This window comes from Poecilia reticulata, chromosome 18, assembly GCF_904066995.2.
Source record: "Poecilia reticulata chromosome 18, P_reticulata-male-v2, whole genome shotgun sequence".
NCBI classification, from domain to species: domain Eukaryota; kingdom Metazoa; phylum Chordata; class Actinopteri; order Cyprinodontiformes; family Poeciliidae; genus Poecilia; species Poecilia reticulata.
In genome coordinates this window covers 962,342-976,721 of record NC_088847.1, presented here as the reverse complement: position 1 = coordinate 976,721, position 14,380 = coordinate 962,342, and the positions used below count along the sequence as shown (strand labels likewise).

At 38.4% G+C, this 14,380-nt stretch overlaps 1 protein-coding gene across 6 annotated transcripts in view; it reads right to left on the bottom strand.

The window, feature by feature from the left end:
* Positions 1-14,380, bottom strand: part of afap1 (actin filament associated protein 1) — a 144,456-nt gene that overhangs the window by 74,780 nt on the left and 55,296 nt on the right. For 5 of the 6 annotated variants that reach the window (XM_081599892.1, XM_081599895.1, XM_081599890.1 and 2 more), the window contains exons 2-3: positions 7,446-7,574; positions 7,223-7,305 (exon numbers count right to left, since the gene is read on the bottom strand). In XM_081599892.1, the coding sequence (XP_081456018.1) occupies positions 7,223-7,305; positions 7,446-7,574 (212 nt within the window). Of the gene's footprint in view, positions 1-7,222; positions 7,306-7,445; positions 7,575-9,516; positions 9,766-14,380 lie in introns of those variants that run through there. The other variant, XM_081599894.1, reaches the window with a different exon arrangement.

The window sequence follows — 14,380 nt, the reverse complement described above, 5'->3', positions numbered from 1 at the left end:
GCGACGAACTAGATGTGAATTATGGCATAAAAACAGAGAATCCGACGCTGAACAGTGAAAAAAAGTTGATCAGGTGGCGCAGCAGGTGATGAGTGAAGATTACTGATGGTCAATAAACGATAAAATAAATTTAGCAACAGGAAAGAAACTAAAGTGGACATAGCAATAAACCAAGAGAGGATAATACTAATCAAAAGAAACTAAATGTAAATGAATGAAGAACAAAATGCAAGAATAAACTAAGAAACTAAAGTAAATACAGAGGAATAAACTGGTATGGCAAGACCTTTCGAGCAATAATTAATACAGAGGACTGTATGGCAAGAATAAACAGACACTATTTCCAGATAAAAGGTAAAATAATATTGTTTTAGTGTCATGGGTTTGTTGAGACCACATCTAGTACTGAGAATAAATATATCTTACAGACCATAACAGTAAAGAACTGATCACTTATTTATGTTTTTAATTAGATTTGATATATTTATTTCTTCAATATTATTTTTCATGTCAGTGTTAATGTCATGAGGCTGATGACTCCATGACACTTTCAATTTGACTCATTAGGATTTTATTAAGAACCAGATTTGTTCTTTGTCATTTCTGTCCAATAAAAAACAATTAATCTCTAAATCAATAGAGAGGTTTATATAAAGATATAATCCATGTTTCTGTCTCATATTTGTATGGCATTAAAAGGATCTGGAACTTTTGTTTTTCCACTGAAAGCTCTGGTTTGCACAATAAATGCCATGTGGGTGAAATTTTATGGATGATACTCTGATGTCCCATTCTCCTGAAGGCAGCACAGAGCTGCACCACCAGAAACTGACAAACTCTGAAGAGAAGAAGAGTTATGATTAATGTAGTTACAGTTCTATCCATGTTTTAATGTTGCAGAGCTCAGTCGTTTTGCAAATAGATCAAAGTTTAAACTGGCATGTTGAACATCTTTTATCTGGTCATTTTGTGGAAGATTTAACAACTAGAAAATGACACAAAATAAGAATATTTTTTCCACTCTGATTGGCTGCTCTTAGGCCTACTAATTTTATCTTGAATGTTCATTGCATTTTTCTTAGACACCTGTGAAAATAATTTCTATTCCCATGACTTTTTTGTTCTCTGGGAAATTATTTTTGATGATAAATACAGAAACAAGCATAAAAATCAAAACATCTACAATAGTAATATTAATGATAAAATAATGGTCAGGGCAAAGTAGCCTGCAAATTCTTTGGTGGGGGCGGTGAGGGACCTGGATAAAGGGTAGGGGGGCGCTGGCCCAAAAAAGGTTGAGAAACACTGAGATATGGCATCACTGGATGGTTTGGAAATCTCACTGTTAAATTAAAAACTCAAATTCAAAGTCTGGTGAAGACAGCAAGCAAGATTATCAACACTCCAGATCTATCTTCTCCACAACAGCTGTTTGAGCAGGCTACCATCAGGTGAAATCAGAACATCCTGTCTGATGGGTCACGTGCTCACATCAGAATATGTTCTTATGAACTCTGGAAGAAGGTTCAGGGTCCCCCTTTGCAAATACAATCGTCTGAAAAATTCATTTGTACCTCTCTCTATTAACTTGATAAATGGCAGACTAGTAGGACCTGTACAGAACAACAGGAGGTCCAGACGATGACCAAGGGTAGCATGTAGAGGATGTACTGCAGATCTGACATTTGTGGTTTTATGTTTTTTTTTTTACTTTGTTTTTTATTTATTCATGATTACTGTCCTTTTAGACGAGTGTTTTATTGTTGTACTGCAGTTTTTTTGCCCCATCCATCCATCCATCCATCCATCCATCCATCCATCCATCCATCCATCCATCCATCCATCCATCCATCCATCCATCCATCCATCCATCCAAAAGCTTTTTCTGTTTCAAGTGCAGCAAAGAAAATGAACATGATTAAAGTTGATGTTTGCATGAAGCAACACTCTGCAGAGCTAGGCAGGGTCTGTTTAGGAAAAGACGAGGAAAAAGAGGGGAGGGTGCAAAGGGTGGATGAGGTGGGGGAGGTTCGCTGTACTCTCCAACATCAACACAGATGGAAATCATTTGTGTTTCTACAAGCACAAGGACTTGTACACATTCCGTTTGAGCAGGCATGCTGCAGAGCATTGAATGCCCCATAGGACCCAACTGATGGTGTGACTAGACACTGGCTAGAAGAAACTACAGCATGTAATAGAGCTAAAACAATCAACAGAACTACTTAAATGTATTGGCCAGCATCTTTTTTTAAGGCTTCTACGCTTTTTTGGAGAGAAAAATTTAAAAATAATGTCGGAACCGTGGGTTGTTTTGGAGTTTTGATTTATTGGTTTCTAGTTTCATTATTATTATGTGTTCCTGATTTAATCAAATCACTTTGATTAAAACAGCCTTGTTTCTGTTGTTCCTTAGTTCAGTTCTTAATGATCATTTCCTATCTGTGTCTAGTCATTCTTCGTTACTTATAGATTAATTTTCTTGGTTCCCTTGTGTACTCTCCCTTGCACCCTGGGTCATTTTCTCTCTTTATCTCCTCACACCCACAACCCATTAGCTAATCAGTCCAGGTATATTGTTCCATCATTCATTCTTTCAGTATTTAAACTAGGGGTTCACTGACTGCAGTTTTCTGGCTGATTGCCAATTACTGATCTTTAATAAGCGTGACCCGATGATTTCGATTTAGGTAGGTAAATGTAGAAGGAAAGTTGCTGAGTTAGCAATAATGGGGTGACTACTGTTAACTGAAAATGTGCAGATATGAGCCAGTGGGCCAGTCTGTCAGCCAAACCTCTTTCACGAGATAGCAGAAGAGGACAGTGGCTGATTTCTAGACTTTTGTTGGGGTAGATAAGATCGGGAGATGAGCTCGGCTTTACATGCAAGTATTGGTTGATTACCAAAATCAAGGAAATTGGCGTGGTGAAATTGGCTGAATCGGTGCACCCCTAATTTAAACACCTCTGCTGCCCTCACTCCTTGTTGGTTAATTCCATTATTTCCCCGTTAAGTCACATTTTTTGTCTGTGTGGCCCTGCTGTCTTTTACCCTGGATTCTTGTTTTGTTCTGCTCTGGCTCCCTGTGTTCACTGAGTTTTTTGTAAGTTTGTTTTTTCATAATTTTTGTCATTAATTACTAAAATCTACTCGATGTCTCAGCCTATCAGAGTAAATAGCGTGAATATCCATGCCAGGCTTTTACCCTGCCAATGACTGAAGCATGATTTGTCCGGTTGTGGACACGTAGCATGCAAAAAGCTCTTAATAGCTCTTTCTGTAGCCTGGGATGGGAGGAGACAGAAGGAAGAGGAGGGTTGTTCCATCTCAGCCGGAGCAGCTTATGCAAGACTCTATGTGGAAACATGAGGGTGGCTCATTTCAAAGCAGAAGACTGAACTGGCAGGGAGAGGATTTCCATTCCATTCAACAGTATTTAAGGGAACTATTTTTCCATGAACTTATTCTTGTGCACTCTGCACATGTGTGAAATTACCTTAAACACATAGTGACAGAGAGGGAAAATTTGGGGTATTCCACTTCCAGACTTTAGTCTAACACCAAATTAATGTTAGATGTTTATTCACCACAATCAGTATGTTAAAGGAACAAATATTATAAATGGCTTAATATGTGGTTTCTTTATCTTTCTTTTTTTTACATTTGAAAAGAAAATCACAACCAGATCAGATTTGCTTCAGTTGCCCCTGGACAGGATAATACCTTCACACCCGGACATACTCAGTAGTGTCATCAGAGGACACTGAACTCTGTTTCTAATTACAATCTCCTATATATGTCTGTCAGTCAGTCAGCATACAGTATGCTCCTTATGTTGTCGCTCACTGCCATGATTATGCATAAATTGATGTCAGACAGGAAAACATGCCAAAAGATTTACACAAGAATATAAAAAACAGCACACATGGCTCCAATGCATGGCAGCATAGTTAAATCTGTCAAGATGCTCATGAAGTATCAACATAACAGTTCATATGAGGATTTGAGGTAGGTGGAGTACTAACTGGTATCCCAGGAAAGTGAAACAAGCTTTCAAATTAAAGCTGAGATTTGTGGTTTTCTGGATCAAATTCAATGTTTTCCCAAATAGTATCTCAGTTAACTTTCTCCAAGAATCTCAATTTCCTTGTATGATAAGATGGATTCTTGCATTTCTTTCAAACTGCAAGCACAGAGAAAAGGCAAAAACTATTTCCAGCAGAAAGTTTTCATTTCTAGAGATTTTTCTGGACCAGTAAAGCTGGTCCATTATAGAAACAACCTTTAAATATGTTTAAGCTTGACAAGAAGTTCCATCCATTTTCTTTACACTCTTGTCCCTTAGTGGGGTCGTGAGGTTTGCTGGTGTCCATCTCCAGCTAGCCAACATCTACCATCTGCTCTTGGGGGCTCAGCCAATCTGTAAAAGAAAATGAATAGCGCTCCTGGATAGGCTGCATCGCAAACTCCAGCTAATACATTGCCAAATAGCATTGAGTCCAGGTATTTCACTTTGCAAGCTGCATGTGCTGAAATCCCTTACAAGACAAGGATTTGTGAATAGATTACATTTCTATGAATAATTTCCACAGAAAAATGTGAATAAGTGACTGCATAACTGATCCACAAATAGGTGCAGTTCATGAGAAGATATAAATATGGTCTTAAAACAAGGTAACTACTTCAAAGTCACTCACTAATTTGAACTAAGCAATAAACTAGCTGGACAACTTATCAAGCTGATGACATATACAAATGAATAAAAATGTTTAGAAATGTAATTGAAAGATTTAAAGATGTCTGCTAAAAGAAGCATGTAAAAAGCAAATGATATTTTGTCCCTATGCTTTAAAATATTGTAGTCTAACAACACTCTTTATTACTAAACCTTGCTAAATAAATGTTGGTAGTGATACTATGTGAGATTGAAGCTGTGTAGTGGTGCAATATTAGTGTATATTAATCATATCCTATCATTTCAAGTACACAGTGACCTGTGCAGTTCAATGCACACATTGTGGCTGCGCTGCATTTAATAAAGTCTGTCATACAACATGGTAATGCGCAAAAAAGATTTTGCGGTGATCTGTTTTAATTTAATTAATTAATTTAATTCCAATAAAAACGTGTTTCTCCTGTCTGATATCATTTTATTCTTACATACACCTCTGTATTTAAAATATTTTTTTAAAAGGTAAGATATTCTAATAAAAGGATTAGTGTATACATCTAAAGCTTTTCATTTTAAACGGGTAGGATATTCAGATGAAGGAAGTGATCTTGTGGTTTCATCATGTACATAAATTGTTCCAATGCTAAGCTAACCATAACTCCTAAGCTTCCACTTCAGTGACGTCACTCAAATAATGTTAGTCAATATATTTAACATATAGTTTTCTATTTGTAAACATCATGGTAGAAGTTTTGGATGCTTAGCACTGACAGATAGACTTGGCTATCTATCCGTGCTACGGTAGGAAAATCTGACGAGATAGCATTGATAGTCAGAACACTGGAACTGACCCCTAAGGAACCCACAGACACACAGTCTGTGGACAGACCACAGTCCACAGACTGTCTAACTGTTCACAGTTAGGACAGACCTAACTGTCCACAGTTAGGTCTGTCCTAACTGTGGACAGTTAGGACAGACCTAACTGTCCACAGTTTAGGACAGTTAGGTCTGTTTGATTTACAACAACAGTGATTATTTTTTTAATGAATAGTGGCTACTTTGCTATATATCATAATATTTATGCATCCCGTATATTACTACAAGTTTACAAAACTGAGCTGTTTGTTTTTGCCCAAACAGTTTTCTCTCCATCCACGAAGAAAAAACAAACAAACAAATTCTGCCACTTCACTGTCAACATGCAGAGATGTTCACAAGTATCTAGAAATCTAAAATGAACCTGTGCTTGTGTGTTCTGGCAGTTTGGAAAGTCTCATTAACATTTGTTCAACTTAATTCAGAGCAACAAAAACTAACTTTCATTGTTTTAGTGTTGCCAGTCATCCTGGCAACACTAAAACCATGAAAGTTAGTTTTCACTAAACAAAATGGCAGAGTTTACTGGTCAACCAGTTTACTGGAAACATCCAGTAAGTCATTCCAACAAAGCACATACTGGAAATGAAAAACAAAGCAAAAGCTACATGTGAAATTTAGGCCCCGTTCACACAGAGAAAAACACAATAGATTTTTGTAAACTATTGAGAAAAAATTGACATCCACACAACACAACAGCGCCCTGTAGGAATTACTGTAGATGATATGCTGGGCCAATCTATGGTACTGTAACATGACCACAGAATGAAGCAAAAAAAAAAACAAACAAACACCACCAAGCAACACCATGTTTGCTATTTGTGATAGTGAGGAGCATGCAGGACAGAGAGAAAAAGAGCTGTGCTGTCATTTCAAAAAAGATGCAGCATGAAACCAGCATTTTGAAATTTATCCACCATGGGACCTAGTTTCAACAATGATTGTTTCAGGTTTTCCAAAGCTTGATGTGTAATTGACAAGAAATCTTCGCAGTTTCACCTAAAATTGTTTCTGTGTGGATGGGAACTTAGGTTGTGTTCACACTGCAGCCTGAAATGACCCAATTCCGATTTTGTTTGGCGTAATGCGACCTGTATCTGATCCTTTTGACAATCTGAACAGCACAGCTCTGACTCTTTTCGAATGTGACCCAGGTCACTCGGGTATGCGATATGTAACCAATTTAAATGTGACCTAACGTCCAGGTTGCATTCATCTGACCTGAATCTCATAGATATTCAACAAATGTCCCCATTCTGCATCCTGATACGCCCAAACAGGAATAAAAACAACAATCATGACGGACCATAATGAGGATTAAGTTGCTATTATGCTGCTCCGGTCAGACAACATCTTCAAAATCGTAAGTCATGCTCCACCGTTAGCACCATGCTTACTTCCGCAAACACTGAGCACTTCTTCTTTTTTGTGGTGGTTGACAGAACACAGAGAACGCTGATATTATTGCACCCTCTACTGCACAAGTGCGACACTTTCAGGTTGTTTGCCCGTTCACACTGGAAAACGCATACAGGGTGCATATATTTGGAAGTGTGAACAGCCCTGGCAAAAAAAAAAAATCTGACTTGACAAAAAAATCGGAAATAAGTCACTTCAGGCTGCAGTGTTAATGCAGCCTTAGTGTCAAACTTGAAGGATGTGAAACTTACCAGCCATGGCTGAGGAATCTCTGGCAGGGGCATCTGAGGTGGGGCTGGCAAACCACTGTGGATCTCAGATTTAAATGAAGGTTCTGCAAAAATCAAAGAGCTCACATTAGCACTAGTAATGACAGGAATAACAGGGAGAACTGTAAAACTATCAACTCGAACTGGGTAAGGAGAATCTTCCCACATGAAAAGTTTGAGATAAGATGAAGACTCTTCATTTCACCTTTGTCTGAAAGCACACGATGCAGGATGTTGGAGAGGTGGACCTTCTTCTCTCGGACTCCAGCACTTAGATATTCTCTGTCCAGCAGGTCCAGGAACAGGCGAAGCTCGGTCACTAGCTCCTCCATTGCTACAAGACAAACACAACATGAGGTTTCTTTTAAAATTACTCATTTTGCATCATACATAACATTAAAGACAAAAAAGTTGAAAAGAAAAAATGAATAAAATCTTTCTGTGACACTATATGTGCAGACTGATGGTTTCAACAAAACCAAGTGGTACATGTTCAGACTATACATTTTGATGGGTTTGTCGTAGCATTCTAAAAACCTCTTGTCAAATATTCCAGTATTATCTTGTAATTAGCTCCATTTCCCTCAAATCTGACAAGCTTCTCTGTCCCTGCAGAAGAAAAATGTCACACAACATAATGCAGCCTTTACCATGTACAGTCATGGCCAAAAGTTTTCAGAATGACACAAATATATTTTCACATGATCTGCTGCCCTCTGGTTTTCATGTGTGTATGTCAGATGTTTTCATCACATACAGAAATTCAATTGCAATCATATTATGAGTAACAAAAGCTTTTATTGACAGAATGAGTTAATGCAGCAAGTCAATATTTGCAGTGTTGACCCCTCTTCTTCAGGACCTCTGCAATTCTCCCTGGCATGCTGTCAATCAACTTCTGGCCAAATCCTGATTGATACCAGTCCATTCTTGCACAATCAATGCTTGCATTTTGTCAGAATTCCTAGGTTTTTGTTTGTCCACCCGTCTCTTGATGATTGACCACAAGTTTTCAATGGGATTAAGATCTGGGGAGTTTCCAGGCCATGGACCCAAAATCTCTATGTTTTGTTCCCTGAGCCAGTTAGTTATCACCTTTGCTTTATGGCCAGGTGCTCCATCATGCTGGAAAAGGCATTGTTCATCACCAAACTGCTCTTGGACGGATGGGAGAAGTTGCTCTCGGAGGACATTCTGCTACCATTCTTTATTTATGGCTGTGTTTTTAGGCCAGACTGTGAGAGAGCTGACTCCCTTGGCTGAGAAGCAACCCCACACATGAATGGTTTCAGGATGCTTTACAGTTGGCATGAGACAAGACTGGTGGTAGCGCTCACCTCGTCTTCTCCAAACAAGCTGTTTTCCAGATGTCCCAAACAATCGGAAAGGGGATCCATCAGAGAAAATGACTTTACCCCAGTCCTCAGCAGTCCACTCCCTGTACCTTTTGCAGAATATCAGTCTGTCCCCGATGTTTTTCCTGGAGAGAAGTGGCTTCTTTGCTGCCCTCCTTGAGACCAGGCCTTGCTCCAAGAGTCTCCGCCTCACAGTGCGTGCAGATGCACTCACACCTGCCTGCTGCCATTCCTGAGCAAGCTCTGCACTGCTGGTAGCCCGATCCCGCAGCTGAAACACTTTTAAGAGACAGTCCTGGCGCTTGCTGGTCTTTCTTGGGCGCCCTGGAGCCTTTTTGGCAACAATGGAACCTCTCTCCTTGAAGTTCTTGATGATGCGATAGATTGTTGACTGAGGTGAATCTTTCCAGCTGCTCTTCCCTGTTAGGCCATTTTTGTGCAGTGCAATGATGACTGCATGTGTTTCTTTAGAGATAACCATGGTTCACAGAAGAGGAACAATGATGCCAAGCACCAGCTTCTTTTTAAAGTGTCCAGTGGTGTCATTCTTACTTAATCATGACAGATTGATCTCCAGCCCTGTCCTCATCAACACCCACAGCTGTGTTAATGGAGCTGAAACCATGTTAGCTGGTCCTTTTAAGGCTGCAATGAAGTGGAAATGTGTTTTGGGGGATAAAGTTCATTTTCTAGGCAAATATTGACTTTGCAATTAATTGCTGTTAAGCTGATCACTCTTTATAACATTCTGGAGTTTATGAAAATTGCCATTATAAAAACTGAAGCAGTAGACTTTGTAAATATTAACATTTGAATCATTCTCAAAACTTTTGGCTATGACTGAATCTCATTCATGGCTTGTGGCAAATTTCAACCAGGACTTTAAGTCCTTTTGCACTGCAGACCATTAGCACTTCTTACATTAACCCGGTTCCATCCCACTTCCCAGAACCCTGAAAGCCACGGTTCCAATTGGGCCGGCCAGACAGGGTTGGTTTGAAGTCAGCCATTGATTGACTCATTGGCTAAAGGGGGGCAGGACAGAGATGAGTTGTTTTCCAGATCTGCTCAGTCAGAAGAGCGCAAGGAAAGTGAGAGAGGGAAGACATGCAGCAAAGATCATCAGGCTGGAATTGAACCTGTGACGGCTACGTCGAGTCGAGGACTAAAGTCTTCTCGTGTGGGTTGTGCTCTACCCTTACACCACCACAGCTTCTGTGTCCCTGGTGAAGCTTCTGTCATGACATCAGATGTAGGATACGAACACAGCACCGAACTGAATTGTTTCAAATACACTTTTGAGAGAGCACTTTAAAAAGTATACTCTAAAAATACTCTTTTTAGAGAATACTCTAAATATTTGTTGAGAGAACATGCTAAACTGGTGTATTTAAAACAGTTAAGTTCAATGCGGTGTTTGTATCCTACATTCAGATGTATGACAGATGATGTCAGCATCATGATGAAAACTTCACCTGGGACAGATCCTGTACTGACCGTGGTGCTGTGGTGGCGCAGGGGTAGAGTACAACAAATATAAGGAGACTTTCATCCTCAATGTGACCGTCAGAGGAGTTTCCATTCCAGCCTGATGACGTTTGCTGCATTGTCTTCCCCCTCTTAATTATTAAGTTAAACCAACTTAATAAATTAAGTTGGATGAACTATTTTCTTTTTTCAGTGTACAGGATCTTTGAAAAACTAAAATAACATGTTAAATCATATGTTTAAAATAATTAAAATTCTAGTTGCATTTTAAGTACAATGTGAGTGATTTTGGATATTTTAGTTTATCCAACTCATGTAGAGTGAGTTGGAGAGACCTTTCAACCACAAATTCCAAGTAGCTTATTAAAAGTGAGTGTTGATAGCAATTTGAAGAAAACTGATTTAAGTCAACTTACCATCTTCAATTAAATACCATTGTTGGAGCCTATTGAGAATTAGCACCTGCTGTGGTTGATCTGATTGTTTGGTGAAGGAGTAAGGAGTGAAGCAGTTTTTCTACTACAAAATTAACGTTTATTTTAACATTTTTTGTATGAAGTCAACTCAGAGAATATTTGTTATTTTTGTAAGTAAAGAAAATACTCTTTTTGAAACCAGAAAACGCTCCATGAGTGCTTTTTATTTTGAGAGAGTCAAAAACCTCCTGAGAAACTACTCGGGCATTTTTGTTTTTTGGACATTATTATGATGCAAGAGCAGCTACAACAAACATGTTTGTTTTCACAGTGTAAATTAAATCTGTGTTTACTTTAGATCCCATGTCAAAATGTTTCTCACTGACTATTTTAAGAATTCAAAAAACTAATTTATGTCAATATGTATTAATATGTAAACACAGACAGCGGAAACAGACTTCCAACTACAGAAGAGGCTAACATCTACCATGTTCCATATATCTGCTCTTGGGGGTAAATCCTGTCAGAAAGCAAAGAAAATTAATGTCACACCTGGATTGGCTGCTTTGCAAATGCCAGCCAATATTGTGTCAAGTAAAATGGTGCCTAGGTACCATTTCCTAAGATTCTGTGGTGATCTGTGTTTTCTGTATAGTTAGTTTGAGGTTTTTCTGTGTTTATTTAGTGCTGTTCTTCTGTGTCTTTGTGCTGTCCTGTTCTGATTGTTCCCAGGTGTGTCTCGTTCCCCGATTACCCTCCGTGTGTATTTAAACCCACCTGTTGTCTTTGTCTCTTGTCAGGTCCTCGTAGTGTCTGGATTTTTGTTTATCATTAAATCATCATTTATCTATGTCAACCTGGGCCTACCTGTGTTTCTCCTCACCACAAATCATGACAGATTCATTTTCTTTCAAATATTTTAGATACTCTGTACAAAAAAAATCTGCTAGATGGTATGAATCCATGATCTAGGAATAGGCGAGAGTTCATTATACTTAGGAGTCTATTGCCAACACACTGACCACATTCTGTGCTGTAAAGTCAAAGCCTGAATCATGAGCCCTCCACCACCATTCTACGCAGCTTCTCAATATTGCAAATGGACAAGATTTTGTAGGTTATTATGTACCCATCTTCTTCCTGATGTTAGTAACCAACCTGTAAAGCTTATGGAGTATGGAGAAGCTTTGAGGCAGATACATTTTCCTTGAGGAACTTTAATAATCGAAGAACTCGAATCACTCGAGGAGTCGTTTCAGCCCTAATATTTAGCAACATTTCAGACAAAAAAAATTAATATCAATTAAAATTGGCAGGTCAGGCTTTTTAAAGATCAGTAACCAGGGATCAGCCAGAAAACTGCAATCGGTGCAGCCTTACACACATATTCATGACATTTTTTGGTTAAATAAATTTCTCTTAAGCATTACTCCTATAGCTAAAAATTAAATTTATACCAGGTGAGTCTTTCTCCCCTGAGAATGTGTACTGGTACTGGACTGATTCTGAACCTTCAAATGATTTTAACATTAGTTTCACATAACTTAGAAGCTGATGTAAAAATAATGTTTGTTTTAGCCACAAAATGCTTCTGCTCAGCAGCAAACAACAGATCCCCAACTACAGCTGCTGCTCATCGATGTAGCAGCTATGTAGCCTCACGTAAAAACATTTTGCTAGACAATGTCAAACATTGAGAAGTTTTAATTATTGTTAACGTTATCAAACACGCTGCTTTGAAGCCAAAAATACCTCAGAAATATACAGAGCCAACCATGAGAATTACCTCATTTAAAGTTTAAACTCGGTTTCACACAAAGACCCTAGCATAAATGTTTGGCTGTTGAACTGGACTGTTCAAGCTAATTTTCTATAAGCAGCTTAACAAATCTTTTACATTACAGTACATTAAAACAAAGCTTTATCTTGGCTTTTTTCTATTCTTCCTCTTTTCTCCTTCCCTGAAGGATAAGTCCTTTTTTGAGACATTGTTTTGCTAACTTAATCTCTGACCGGAGCTTTGGACGTTTGGATGCGCTCTGCACATTGCACGGCAAATCAAACTAGAAAATTCCTGCAGAAATTTTACGGGGCCTGCGAAAGTGTGCCCGTCGGATTTTTAATAAAGCGTTCTGATGCTAAAAATTATCAATAATGCTAAAGAAAGCTGCGATGTAGTCAATAACCTGTGGGGAGTCAGAAGCATGTTCACTAATCTGTACTTGTACCATTCAGTATGTTGCATAAGCTACAATTAGCCAAAATGCTAATAATAGCATGAATGCTGTCACTAGCATGTTGTCTGTCATTACTTACTCCATTCAGTATATGAAACATTGCTAATAAGTAAGAAAAGCGTTCTGATGCTCAACATTAGCATCAATGCTAAGCTGAGCTAAATTGTAGTCAAAAACCTGTGGAGAGTCAGAAACATGTTGATGAAGCTGTACTTGCACCATTAATTTAGCTAAAATTAAGGTGAAATTATGCTAATCTTAGCATGATTGCTATCAGTAGCATGTTTGGCATCACTAGCATGTTGTCTGTCATTGACTTAGTCCATTCAATATACTGAACACGGCTAATAAGAATGAAAATGAGCTCAAAGCTCTTTTAGGTGCATTGTTAATGCCCTTACTTGTGCAAGCCAGTTCTATATTCTGAGACAAAATGCTAATACTATTGCACTGTCTATGGCAGTGTACAACCTCTCACGGCTGGACTTGCCCATTGTGGGTAGGAACTCATGGGTTTGACACTGTTGCTCACCAAAGTGCAATGACTGAATTGTTTGTCGGTTCCATCACCATAATTCTATGGCCAATATGGTGCAATGGCTGAACCCTTTGCTCCACAAAATACATTCCAAGACTGACGACTATAAGCTACGCACATGTAGTTCTCATTCACGGTTCAAAAAAAAAAAATAAATAAATAAAGACAGTCGGTAATTGTTTATTTCTTGAAATTTTTCAACCGGTAATAAAAGGATTTTAATTCACACTAAAAAATTCAGAGAAATAATAATTTTATGTAAGCAAAATATGAGTAGTCACAGGAAATATTTATTCCTCCCACAATGCATTGTGAGACCTAAATCTGCGGCTGTTTGAGACTACTCACTGCCTCTCTCTGGGACCCGTTGCTATGGTAATTAATTATCTGGACCTGGGCTGGCTCTCTCTGTCAGACAGTATGCTGGAGACAGAGTTTCTATACTTGTGAGACACCCAGAGTCAGTCTCAAGGATCCTGACAAAAAACTATAAGCCCTAGCAAAATTTTTAAAACATTTTAATATTAGATCTTCTATTATCTTCTAAACTAATATTATAACTAACTCGAGGGGAAAAAGATAATAAAAGCTAATATCACTTACCTGAGAGGATTATTGAGGCTTATATTTTGAAATTTTCATTTGAAATTGCAACACTAATCCCGGGTGTAACAGTGGTTTTGTTAAACCAGTTATCTAATGGTCAAAAGAGCAATTACATGATGTAAAAATTGTCAAGGCTTTTATTTTGAAATTTTCAGTAAACTTCATTTGAAATGGCCACACTAATCCCATGTGTAATAGTAATTGGGTTAAATCAGTTATAAAATGCTCAAAACACAAGTAGTTCTCAATACCAGCCAAGTCCTCCTCTCTAGTAACAGACAGTTCTGCCATGTTGTAGTTCTTACATGCTGCGCAGGCCTCTTTTAACTGAGTCTTGGCCATAGATAGAACTACAGTTATGGCCTAACCCTATACAGCTCCTCTGCTCTGTGTTCTGTTGCTACGGTAATTGATGCCCTGCACTTGTTAGTGGCACAGAGGGTGAGATAATTCTGTTTAAGCCAGCCTGTTTCTCACAAAAAAGGCACTTTGAACAACTC